General features: G+C 35.2%; 1 protein-coding gene across 1 annotated transcript in view; it reads left to right on the top strand.

The window, feature by feature from the left end:
- Vps8 (vacuolar protein sorting 8) overlaps positions 1 to 13,622 on the top strand; it is a 519,719-nt gene that overhangs the window by 136,136 nt on the left and 369,961 nt on the right. Inside the window, exon 11 of the mRNA XM_090395104.1 lies at positions 8,758 to 8,814. Coding sequence (XP_090251230.1) covers positions 8,758 to 8,814 — 57 coding nt within the window. The remainder of the gene's footprint in view (positions 1 to 8,757; positions 8,815 to 13,622) is intronic.

Here is a 13,622-nt window from a genome sequence, read left to right on the forward strand (position 1 = left end):
AGCTGCAATATTTATTAATTTATTTTTTTTTTCAGATATAGGGTGCCCAAAAATCAGGACTCTAGTCTTTGTGTTGCTGCTACAATTTTGTTTAACTAGTCCATTGATTACACTTGTTATAGTCTCGCGTATTGTGACAAACTGTGTTTTTGTGCTCTGAAATTGCTGGTTATAAGACCAGCGAAATATCAGCGATAAGTTAATAAATTAATTATTTACTTAGTTTTTGTGTTCTAATATATACCGTTAAAAAATAAACCACATGTTCGACGAACACATAAGTCTGTCTGCACATTTAAGGAAAAGAAGCAGTAGCCATAGTATTCAACACAAAATATAAGTCTAATCTTCTTGAATGACAGGCAGTCTCAAGTAGAGTGATGTGGGCAAATATCAGAATGGGGAATTGGACAATGAGACTTATTTGTGCCTATAGTCCCACAGATCTTATATTTCTATCGTCTAAGGCACTTTGTACCATATCAATCCACCTATATCTTGTTCTTCCTCTGGGTCGTTTTCCTGCCAACCTGGCAGAGAACACTTGTTTTGCTAATCTTTCCTCTCTCATTCTATTTAAGTGACCATACCACCTGAGATTAGCTCTACTAACGCATTCCTGGATGCTGACAATGTCAAATTCTTTCCTAATATGTTCGTTTTTAATATCACATTTCCATTGATGCCATCTGTTCACGCCTCTAATCTTTCTCAGGACTCTCATATCTGTGGTGTCTAGTCATTGGTCAAGTGTTTTACTTCTGAACCAGCTCTCAGATCCATAAGTTAAAACTGGTTTGAACACTGTCTTGTATACAGCTAATTTAGTGTTCCTTCTAATTTCTCTCTTATTCCATATGAATTTATTCAATTGACAGCCTACCATACTAGCTTTGTTGATTCTGTTGTCTATTTCCATATTTAATTTACCATCTTCAGTAGAAATCGTGCCTATGTAGCTGAAATGTTTTACTTGTTCCACAGGTTCCCCGTTCACAACACAGTTGACATTTTCAACAATTCTACCTATTTTCATTGTCTTTATCTTTTTAATGTTGACCTTCATACCATATCTATTACAACAATTATTCAATTTAATCAGGGAATCTTGCAAACTTGTAGCAGATTTATTTAGAAGTATAACAATATTCCTGACTGCATGGCTGGTCAGTGTTTTTTATCACTGTGCTGTCATCACTGCTTGTTTCATTTAGCAAATTTTCAAAGTAATTACTCTATACTTTAAGGATATCTTTTTCTCCCATTTTCATGTCACCTTTATCATCTCTAACTCCTTTTACAGCACTCTTTCCTCCATTCTTAAGCTTCAACAACCTGCAGAATATTTTCCCACCTTTTTGATATTTATTTTCTATGTTCTTGCCAAAGTCCTCGCATGACTTTTGTTTAGCTAGTTGTACACTCTGTTTAGCTTTCTTACATTTTTTCTCTGTATTCTTTAAGAGCACAAGCTGACTTATTTGCCAGGAACTTTTGATATGCTTTCTTCTTTTCCTTCATTGACTCTTTAACTTCCTGTGTCCACATTGGAGTTGTAATTTTTGTATCCTTGCAGACAACTTCACCACATGCCTCTCTCTCGCTGAATCAATCAATGTTTTCTTTAGAATTTGCCAATGAATCTCCAGGGTTTGATTCCTGTTCTCAAATTTTTCATTTTTTCTTCAATAATCTTTGTGTATTTTAGTCTACAGTTCACATCTGAGAGCTGCTCGACTTTTATTCGCTTTAAAACTTTCTTACATGTCATTCTTTTCAATATGAAATTCAATTTTATCCTGCCCAAGACTAAATAGTGATCACTTCCAATTTCAAATCCTCTGTACACTCTGGTGTCCTGCACCAGATAGAAAACATCACTATCAACAATAACATGGTCAATGAGACTTTTCTTATTCCTTGCCTCTTCTCTACATGTGAATTTGTGCACATTTTTATGTTGGAACATGGTGTTAGTAATAACCATTCCATGTCTCGAGCAGAAATCCAACAGATATTTGCCATTATTATTATTAGCTTTGCTCTTTTCTCCAAATTTTCCCAAAATATTTTTGTATGTCTCACAATCATTTCTTACTCTGCTTTTTAAATCCCCAAGAAGGACCAACTTTTCCTTTTTCATTGTGTCAGTAGCTAGATCCTCAAAAAATTCCTCCACTTCTACCTTCATAGAACCTTCTGTGGTACCATAGGCACAAATAATCTCATTGTCCAGTTCCCCATTCTGATATTTGCCCAAATCACTCTACTTGACACTGCCTGCCATTCAAGAAGATTAGCCTTGTATTTTGTGTTGAATACTATGGCCACTCCTTCTTTTCCTTGATTGTCATTGCCAGAATATAACATTTTGTATGTATTGCTCAGAAAGATCTCACCACTTTTTGTCTTTTTTGTTTCTGTCACCCCTATTATGTCGATCTGGTACTTATCTGATTCCTCCGTTAGCTCCATTTCTTTGACATACAGGCTTCTTATGTTGACAGTACCGATCTCTAACTCTGGTGATGTTGAGTTAGGTTGTGTTTTCAGATTTGTTCCAGTAGCTGACTTTTCGCTGTTCGCCCTGGTTCCCTGGCGGAAACTACGGGAGTCTTGTTTAACCGGGCGACGCCCCAGCTGGCATGAACTTTTGTCATGTTGTACCATCATTTTGGTTTAACCAATAGGTTTAACCAAAATAAAAATGTACCATCATTTTTATTTTGGTTTAACCAATAGGAATACAATTTGGTCGGCTAAATTCCAAATTGCCAGCCCATCCTCGTTTGTTCAGTATCCAGGTATATACCCAACAAGGTGCACCACAAGAAGGTGAGGATTGGATATTAGGTCAGAAGCCCTGGTCAGTTTTAAAGGCTATGTGGAGGTCTCCTCTGAGAGGCAGGGACTTATCGAGAGAGGCTGCATACTACACTCAAGCCATCATACTTATTCTTGATACATATGCCTGCAGAAGATCTGTAGTCTGCATCTTTTTATCCACAGCTCATCGTAGAGCACATTTTCAGTTGCGTTGTATCCATAAAAATTGGACACACCAATGAGCTAATGTACTCTTTACAGATGAGTCATTTTAGTCTTTACTCTGATTCTGGATGACACTTGATCTGGTGTGAAAGTGGTACTGCTTATTTGTGAGGATGTTCTTGGGTAATGGTGTGGGGAGGCATTATGCTTTATGGACGCACCGAGCTATAAGTGCTGGAAAAAGGGACTATGATTGGTGATCAATATTGCAACAAAGTTCTTCAACATCATGTTTGATTGTTTCATAGTGCTCTAGGCAAAGAATTCCTTTTTATTGATGACAATGCCACACCACATCTTACACGTGCAGTAGAAATAATTCTGGATGTTGAGAATCTGAATTATATCGAGTGACCAGCATGCTCCCCCAGATCTCAACCCCCATAGAACATGTTTGGGGTGCAATAGGGAGATGCACTGCTGCTTGAAATTCCCCTCTAGAAAGCAAACAAGGCCTTATCATTGCTCTGAAGGAGTGGGCCAGTTTCTCTCAAGAACTCCTGAATCACTTGGTGCTAAGCTTGGTACGACGTGAGAGCTGCACTGCAGTTTGGAGGGATATATTCCACACACACTGAAATGTCTCGCTCTCTCTCTGAATAGTTTTCTGTAAGCACTGTACATTAATTCCTTAACCACATTATTAGGAAATTTGTAACTTTTGCCAAAAATGTATTGCAGTTTAATTTGTACGAAATTTATAACACTTTTTTTTGTAATATAATTTATTAGTATGCTGGTAATAAATTTATGTCCACATGTGGCTGTAACCATGAAATTTTTTTCATATACAGGTAAAAATGTAGTTCATCCTTAGCTTTTGGACACTAGTGTATTTCAGAACTCCTCTCACTCTTATTCTCATGATATTCCTTTCACATCATCTCTTGTTTAATGAGATTGCACATTCGTTTCACTCCCATTCTATTTGTTCTTCAAACTCTAGTTACATATTCAGATACTGCATCATTTAAGTATCTTTTCAAAACTTCTATTTCATTGCTGATATCTTCCCATTAAACAACTAATACCATGGATGGAACCAAAGATGGTATTTTCCTGACTTCATCATAATTTCCATATTTGTAGTTCAGCATATAACTTGTCCTGATTGGAACAACCATATAGTTGGCTAATTCAGGTCAGTATGGCATGATCACTGTCAACACTTGGTGGCAAAGCTCTTAACTAAGCCACCACCAGGTGCTATGATCAAATCTAACACCCTTTGTCCTTGATTTGCTTCTTTCATATGCTGCTAGAGAAAGTTGTCATGCAACAACTCACTAAATTCTCCTTTGTTCTTATCATGAGTTTTCTCTGCTACTCTGCTTCTGATAATTTAAGTCATCAATAATAATTACTTATGTGTGTGTGTATATATAATATACACACATACATAGTAATTTAAACAACATAAACTGTTATTCTTTTATGTTTTTGGTTGTGATTAATTTTATTTGATGATGGTATTGGATTCTATTTAAGTCATTTAAGTAGGTAAAATATTAAAAACCAAGTTGTCTTAGTGAATAATAACTAATTGCTGAATATTTTAAAGATAAACTCATAATCTCGGGGTGCTTAAAGGTCAAAGCTATATAACTGAGAGGAGACCTCCACATAGCCTTTAAAGGAATGCGGAAAACCGACCAGGGCTTCTGACCTAATGTCCAATCCTCACCTTCTCGTGATGCACCCTGTTAGGTATCTACTTTGATACTGTACGAATGAGGATGGGCTGGCAATTTCGGATTTAGCCGATCAAATTGTATTCTTATTGGTTAAACCAAAATAAAAAATGATGGTACAACATGACAAAATTTCATGCCGGCTGGGGCGTCGCCCATTTAAACAAGGCCCCCGTTGTTTTTGCCAGGGAACCAGGGCGAACACCGAAAAGTCAGCTACTGGAATAAATCTGAAAACACACCCCAACTCAACATCATCAGAGTTAAAGATCGGTACTATCAACATAAGAAGCCTGAATGGCAAAGAAATGGAGCTAGGTGAGGAATTAGATAAGTACCAGATCGATAAAATGTTATATTCAGGCAATGACAATCAAGGAAAAGGAGCAGCCATAGTATTCAACACAAAATACGAGGCTAATCTTCTTGAATGGCAGACAGTCTCAAGAAGAGTGATTTGGGCAAATATCAGAATGGGGAAGTGGACAATGAGACTTATTTGTACCTATGGTCCCACAGAAGATTCTACTAAGGTAAAAGTGGAGGAATTTTTTGAGGATTTAGAAAATGCAACATACACAATGAGAAAGGAAAAGTTGGTCCTTGTTGGAGATCTAAATAGCAGAGTAGGAAATGATTGTGAGACATACAAAAATATTTTGGGAAAATTTGGAGAAAAGAGCAAAGCTAATAATAATGGCAAATATCTGTTGGATTTCTGTTCAGGACATGGACTGGTTATTACTAACACCATGTTCCAACATAAAAATGTGCACAAATTCACATGGAAAGAAGAGGCTAGGAATAAGAAAAGTCTCATTGACTATGTTATTGTTGATAGTGATGTTTTCTATCTGGTGCAGGACACCAGAGTGTACAGAGGATTTGAAATTGGAAGTGATCACTATTTAGTCTTGAGCAGGATAAAATTGAATTTCATATTAAAAAGAATGACATGTAAGAAAGATTTAAAGCGAATAAAAGTCGAGCAGCTCTCAGATGTGAACTGTAGACTAAAATACACAAAGATTATTGAAGAAAAAATGAAAGAGTTTGAGAACAGGAATCAAACCTTGGAGATTCGATGGCAAACTCTGAAGAAAACATTGATTGATTCAGCTAGAGAGGCATGTGGTGAAGTTGTCTGCAAGGATAGAAAAATCAGAACTCCCTGGTGGACACAGGAAGTTAAAGAGGCAGTGAAGGAAAAGAAGAAAGCATATCAAAAGTTCCTGGCAAATAAGACAGCTTGTGCTCTTAGAGAATACAGAGACAAATGCAAGAATGCTAAACAGTGTGTAAAACTAGCTAAACAAAAGTCATGGGAGGACTTTGGCAAGAATATAGAAAATAAATATCAAGAAGGTGGGAAAATATTCTGGAGGTTGTTGAAGAAGCTTAGGAATGGAGGAAAGAGTGCTGTAAAAGGAGTTAGAGATGATAAAGGTGACACAAAAACGGGAGAAAAAGATATCCTTGAAGTATGGAGTAATTACTTTGAAAAACTGCTAAATGAAACAAGCAGTGATGACAGCACAGTGGTAAAAAACACTGACCAGGCATGCAGTCAGGAATACATATCCATACTTGAAGTAGAAAAAGCCATCAAATGCTTGAAATGTGGAAAGGCAGCAGGAGTAGATGATATTCGACCAGAAATGCTGACGTATGGTGGTATAAAAGTCTTACAGTGGCTGCACTGCATAAGTCAGAGAGCCTGGACAGAGGGACGAATTCCCGATGATTGGAGTAGAGCTCTCATAGTACCCGTATAATGAAAAGGGAAATAAAACTGAATGTGAGAATTACGGAGGTATTTCCCTACTGAGTATTCCTGGCAAGATCTATGCACGTATACTTGAAAAACGGTTGAGAAGAATTGTGGAAGAAAAGCTGGGTGAAGAACAAGCTGGATTCAGGCCAAATAGAATCTGTCAGGATCAGGTCTTCACTTTACGACAAATAGTGGAGAAAGCATGGGAATTTAACAAAGATCTGTATTTAAGTTTTGTCGATTTGGAAAAGACATATGACAAGGTGACAAGAGAGAAGCTATTCAATACGCTATAGTTATATGGTGTCAGTGGGACATTATATCAAGCAATACTTAGTCTTTATTTGAGTTGTAAGTCAGCAGTTAGAGTTGAAGGAAGTACAGGAAGATGGTTTAATGTTAAATGTGGTGTGAGACAAGGATGTATATTATTCCCTTTGTTATTCATTATCTATATGGATCACATTATGAAGGAAAGTGGTATTAAACGTGATATATGAAAATTGGAGATGTTAATGTCAGCTCTTTGCTTTATGTGGATGATGTTATACTTCTAAATAAATTAGCTACAAGTCTGCAAGATTCTCTGACTGAATTGAATAACTGTTGTAATAGATATGGTATGAAGGTCAGCAATAAAAAGACAAAGACAATGAAAATAGGCAGAATCATTGAAAATGTCAACTGTGTTGTGAATGGAGAACCTGTGGAACAAGTAAAACATTCCAGCTACTTTGGCACGATTTTTAGTGATGATGGTAAATTAAATATAGAAATAGACAACAGAATCAGCAAAGCTAGTATGGTGGGAAGTCAGTTGAACAAATTCATATGGAATAAGAGAGAAATTAGTTGGAACATTAAATTAGCTGTATACAAGACTGTGTTCAAACCAGTTTTAACTTATGGATCTGAGAGCTGGGTCAGAAGTAAAACACTTGATCAAAGACTAGAGACTGCAGATATGAGAGTCCTTAGAAAGATTAGAGGCCTGAACAGATGGCATCAATAGCAATGTCATATTAAGAATGAGGATATTAGGAAAGAACTTGACATTTTCAGCATCCAGGAATGCATTAGCAGAGCTAATCTCAGGTGGTATGGTCACTTAAATAGAATGGGCGAGGAAAGATTAGCAAAACAAGTGTTGTCTGCTAGGTTGGCAGGAAAACAACCCAGAGGAAGATCAAGATATAGGTGGATTGATACTGTACAAAGTGCCTTAGACGATAGAAATATAAGATCTGATAATGTTGGAGTCTTGACAAGTAACAGACTGATTTGGAGGAAAATTGTAGATAGGAAGTTAGTAATGATGTAATTTTTTTCATGTAGTACTATCATATCATGTGCACCCCTTGTGGGTACATGGCAGGAATTTGATGATAACTCATAATCTCATTTTTGTGTTAGGCTTAATGGCCTCTCACAGCCAAGTAACTTGGTATCTTAAAAACCTGATAAATCCTTGTAATGAGGCAGTTAATGCTGTCTGCATTGTTTGCTTATTTCCTGGTGTTTTACTCATCATCTTCAGAACACAAAATCACAAATATCAGCAAATAAGTAAATAACTAAATTATTTTTTTATTATTGTTGTGAATTAAAATTGTTTAATCAACTAAACATGAAATGCCAACACAAGTCTTTCTACCCAAATAAAGGTTTTTCATGTCCTAGAATTGAACCCAGGTTTTTGCAACTAAAGGGCATCATCATTATTGACTCAGCTATGGAGGCGCTATACTCTTAATCTGATACATACTTTGTTATCCTTTGCCATGATATACATTATTTTCACACATATATGTGACATACTGATTATAATGTATTGTAATTTGGCAAATGTGTACTTAGTATTCACTTGAAAGCTAGTTGTCCATTTTTTTTTAAAATGAAGTGTATGACACTTACTGAAAGTTTCGGTAATTATATTTTATTCAATCATAATGTGAAATGGATAGTATCGCAAAAGTCATTAATTGCACTATAATTGTCATTTCCTGTAAGTGCACTTTACTATACTTTGGATATTAACTGAATTTTCTGCATCTATTTGTTATTTGGATTTGAATTATCTGTTTTAGATTGTCCAGATGAAACAAATATATTATTTGTCTGCTTTGAATTCTTTGTGTTTAAAAATTTATAATTTAAAGAAAAATTATTATCTAAATTTAAAAAACTTATCTCTAAAGCCATTTTATAATTTTATAATATAAAAAATTTGACTTCTTTTAGGTAATGGTTGTGACAATTAGGCCATCTTTAAAAGTATGGTTCACACACTCTCTGCGGGTAAGTTACCTTTCTCTTCTGTCACATTGAAGTTATGATTAAGCAAAGAGTTCATGTAATTATAGTTGGAAGATACATTTTGAAATGTTATTCATAAAGGAAAACTTGTTCACTTGTTTTATGTAACAAATTTTATGAATTTTCATTCATAAACAAAAAGTTTATTATTTGATGGAATTCTTTTCTTATTGTTCGCTTTTGCATTTGTGTCAAACTGTGCCGGTATAATTTAGTTCTTGTGTAAAATTGGCAAATTTTATCTGTTTTTGTGTTTCTTCCTTAGAAAATTAGTGTTTTATAGTATATTTGAGTCGATTTTCATGTTGCATTTAGAGTATTTAATGTCTTATAAGATATTTTTATTGTAATATTAATATAACTGCAAAATGGCACCAAAATCACAGAAGAAACGGAACGCTAACAATCATCATATCTAGGTAGTATGTAATAACAAAAATCTGGTAAGTAAAGTTGATTATAAAAAGGATGTTATTTGGTATGGTTACTCTATCATGAAACATGCCATTGATGAGTAGGTTATAACGTCAAGTTTTCCTGGAGCAAAAATTAAAATTATAATGCAAGCAACTGAAAAGCAAAGCAAAAGAGGTGGTAATGTTGGTAGTTACCAGTGACTTAACTAGGTGAGAAATTCAGTTTGAGGAGACGAAAAGGTTGTTGGAAGAAATGAGAGTGGAGAGTGAGAAAGTAAAAACCATTAGTATATTACCTAATATGATGGAAATGAATTATGAAGAATGACTATGGTGGCAAATGATTCAAAGTGTATGTTTTATAGACGGAATGGTTGCAAGCTTTTGGATGTGTGGAGTGAGTTTAAGGGAAGATTGGATTTGTATAAGGAGGAACAGCCTACACTTGAATGCATTTGGTGTTAGGAGTCCTGAAAAATTATTAATTGATATAAGACAACACACAGGGTTAAGTAAACTGAATTCTGATGGGAGAAATCGTGAGAATATGTGTGTAAAAGTGACAATGTTTAGTAAATGTGTTAATGATAGGAATGGTTATTACTATGGAAATGATCGTGGAGAGAGAAAACCATTCTGTATTCGTCCAGTCAGGCCTATCAAGTATGTGTAACGATGTCTGCATAAGTAAGGAACTAGATATAAGAACAGAGATCTGCAAGGAATCAAACTGTGTCAAGCAGACCACAGACATGTGTATACAAAAGAGCATGCAAGTAATTTATTATGTCTGCTAGGAATATCAGAAACAAAGGAGTAGAGTTTATTTCCTTTGTCAGTATTTTGCAAAGATTATAAGCATTGATGAGTCTTGGCTATCAGAAGCAGACATACGAACTGATATCGAGTGCAAAGGATACAATATTTTAGGGAACAATAGGAGGGGGCATACTGCTATTAATATCTGATGATCTGAATCCAGTTAGAGTTTGAGACCTATGACTGTAATACTAGTATCAGTTTTCATGTGGCAGTGAGTTTGAAGCCATCTGGTGTGAGGTGGAGTCTAACAAGATTAAATACATAATGAGGTGTTGTTACAGACCTGGTGGATTAGCTGCTAGTGACAAAGAAATGCATCACCACATAAATGTGATGGGTGCGAAAAAAGTAATCATAATGTGGGACTTTAATTATCCGAACATTGATTGGGTAGCTATGAAATCTTATGAGAAGAATGAAACTGAATTTATTGAGCCGTTGCGAGACAACTTCCTCAAGCAGCATGTAACAGAAGGAACTTATAGTCAGAGAGTGCTAGATCTGATTATAGTGTCAGAGGAGGTTTCAGTTAAAGACGTAACTATTCTGCCTCTAGTTGGTGACAGTGATCATGCAGTACTTTTGGGGAGTGGCTAAGTTTAGGAATGTTCCATTTAGAAAAGGATTTCATGCTGAACTACAAAGCAGAAAATTATGATCACCTGAGGGGTATGCTGGATGGAAAGGATATCGACAGTGTGTGGGAAGCGTTTAAAAAATACTTAAATGGTGCGATATCAGAATGTGTCCCTAGAGTTCAAAGAATAAATAGAGTAGGAGTGAAATGGATGTGTAATGTAATTAAGCAAGAGATTTGTTAGAAAAAGTGGAAGGAATATCATGTGTACGAGGATGATATCAGTTACAATAATTATAAGCAGCAGGCCAGAAGAGTCTCAAGTGTTGTACGGAAAGCTAAGTCCAAGGATGAAAAGAAACTGGCTCTGCAAGTTACAGAAAACTCAAAAGAAATTTCTGTCATAGAATTCTATTGATATGCTGAAAGTAAAAAAAAGAATGAATTTGAAAGAGTAACTCGATTGAATGCGGACGGTATGTGGGTGACTGATGCTGAAGTGATTGTTCAACTAATGAGCAGCCAATTTGCTAAAAGCTATCAGCCTGGTAAATACAACATTGAACTCACCGCTACCTTTTCACCATGTGAGGAAATTCGTGGATGAGGAGAAAGTACTAAAGCTGTTGCACAAACTGAATAAGAATTCAGCAATAAGTGCTGATGGGATATCAGCACGTGTGCTAAAAGAGTGTTCAACTGAACTGTCTATTCCCTTGAACAGGCTTCTTAATATGAGTTTCAGAATAGGGAAGATTCTGCTGGAATAGAAAGAATGTATGGTAATTCCATTGCACAAGGGTGGTGCAAAGCCCGATTTATCCAACTATCAACCAATTGCCGGTCTGGTTGGCCAAGTGGTTAAAGTTTAGAAAACAATATTGATAAACCTCAAACAGAAACATATAAATTTATAAGACACATGAATAATAATCTTAGAGAATAGATCAAGATCAAATACCGTACCTTTAGAGGACTGGCTTAAATATTATAAAGAATTATGTTCAATTGATGACAACCCACTCTCAGAACCATTATTTGCAAATAACTCAACAGACTCCTTTACCCTTGAAGATTTAGAGTCAACACTTTAACAATGCAAGAACCATAGAAGCCCAGGAGAAGATGTATCAAAGATGCCTTTCTTTTAGGCTTGCACGGTGATCCGAATACATTTTTGGAAATTATGGAGACAACTACTGTGTTTGAATAAAAACTTTAGTTTAATATTACTAAAATTTACAATTCGACGTTTCGACCTTTATGTCAAGGTCATCTTCTGGAGCGTACAAATATACACAAGAAACAAGCTATACTACAATCATACTGGTCCGTTAAAGACACTGACTAACCGCTACCACAATTGTTGGCCTGACCTCTGGTGAAAAAAAAAAAAAAATTATACATCACCGCTAGAGTCCCATTATTTGCGTTGTCTACTATATACATATATTAACATCATTCCAGCCAGTTGAAATAGTGGAATGGTTTCTTAGAAACCATTCCACTCCATGTGGAATGGTTTCATGTTGGAGTGGAATGGTTTCTTAGAAACCATTCCACTCCAACTGGCTGGAATGATGTTAATATATGTATATAGTAGACAACGCAAATAATAGGACTCTAGCGTTGATGTATAATTTTATTTTTATTTATTTTTTTTCTCACCAGAGGTCAGGCCAACAATTGTGGTAGCGGTTAGTCAGTGTCTTTAACGAACCAGTATGATTGTAGTATAGCTTGTTTCTTGTGTATATTTGTACGCTCCAGAAGATGACCTTGACATAAAGGTCGAAACGTCGAATTGTAAATTTTAGTAATATTAAACTAAAGTTTTTATTCAAACACGGTAGTTGTCTCCATAATTTCCAAAAATGCATGTATCAAAGATGAGATACCATCTTTGATCCTAAATGGCCAGTTACCACCAGAAAACTGGCAAAATGCTATGATTGTCCCCATTTTCAAAAAAGGCAATATTAATGAATGTCAAAACTATAAAGACATTAGCCTTTAAAACACTGGATATAAAATATCTCTCAAGCACCTTGATAGAAAAAAGAAATTCAATTTAGAAAAAAATAGGGAATTCAATTTAGAGACCAAATATTATTCATTGATTATAAAAAGGCTTTTGATAAAGTCAATCGTAACAAGCTACTGGAAAGTTTAAGAGAAGACAACATTCCTAACCCATTAATTAAAGCAATTTTCAATATATATATATATTGAAATATATAACAATATATGTAACAGTAACCAAATTACAGTAAAGATAGCCACCCAAAAATCTGAATCACAGAACAGAAATGCAAGTGTCCGACAATGATATAGTCTATCACCACCTCCACTTTAATATCTATATTAATAATATTATAAGAGAGTGGAGGAAAACAACCAGTTTTGGCATTCACATAAATGATTACACCAACATACAGACAATTTTATTAGCTAATGATCAGGTTCTAATTGAAGATAATGAAGATTCACTACAGCGAGCAGCCTTTTCATTAAATGAAAATTGCATAAACATACAATATGGAAATCTCCACTTCCAAAACCAAAGTCATGGCATTTAAAGGCCGAGACCCAATTAGAAGCAAAATTTTTGTACCATGGGTAGGCTAAAGATGGTTTTTTTTTTTTCATTTTTATCAGTTTTATATTTTTCATTTATTTAGTCTGGAAAACCTGCTCTAAAGATCAAACATGGAACTTTTTCAAGTCACTTCAAGCCCCCAATAAGTGGGGGCAGTGGTCTCACACCAGGCGATGAAATTCATTTCCTACCTGAAATTTCTCTGCTTGAAAATACTTTTATCCATGTTATATAGAAGTGTTATTTTTTATTCATTTTGGATATAAAGGAACTCTTCTCTCCACAGTAATTTTTAGATATGAAGATTATATCCATTGAGTTACATCAAGGATGTAGAGAAGTGCTTGAAAGTTTTTTCACTTCATTATACTATGAA

This window comes from Typopeltis vanoorti, chromosome 7, assembly GCF_054136105.1.
Source record: "Typopeltis vanoorti isolate ZY-2024b chromosome 7, IOZ_Tvanoo_1.0, whole genome shotgun sequence".
Taxonomy (NCBI): domain Eukaryota; kingdom Metazoa; phylum Arthropoda; class Arachnida; order Uropygi; family Thelyphonidae; genus Typopeltis; species Typopeltis vanoorti.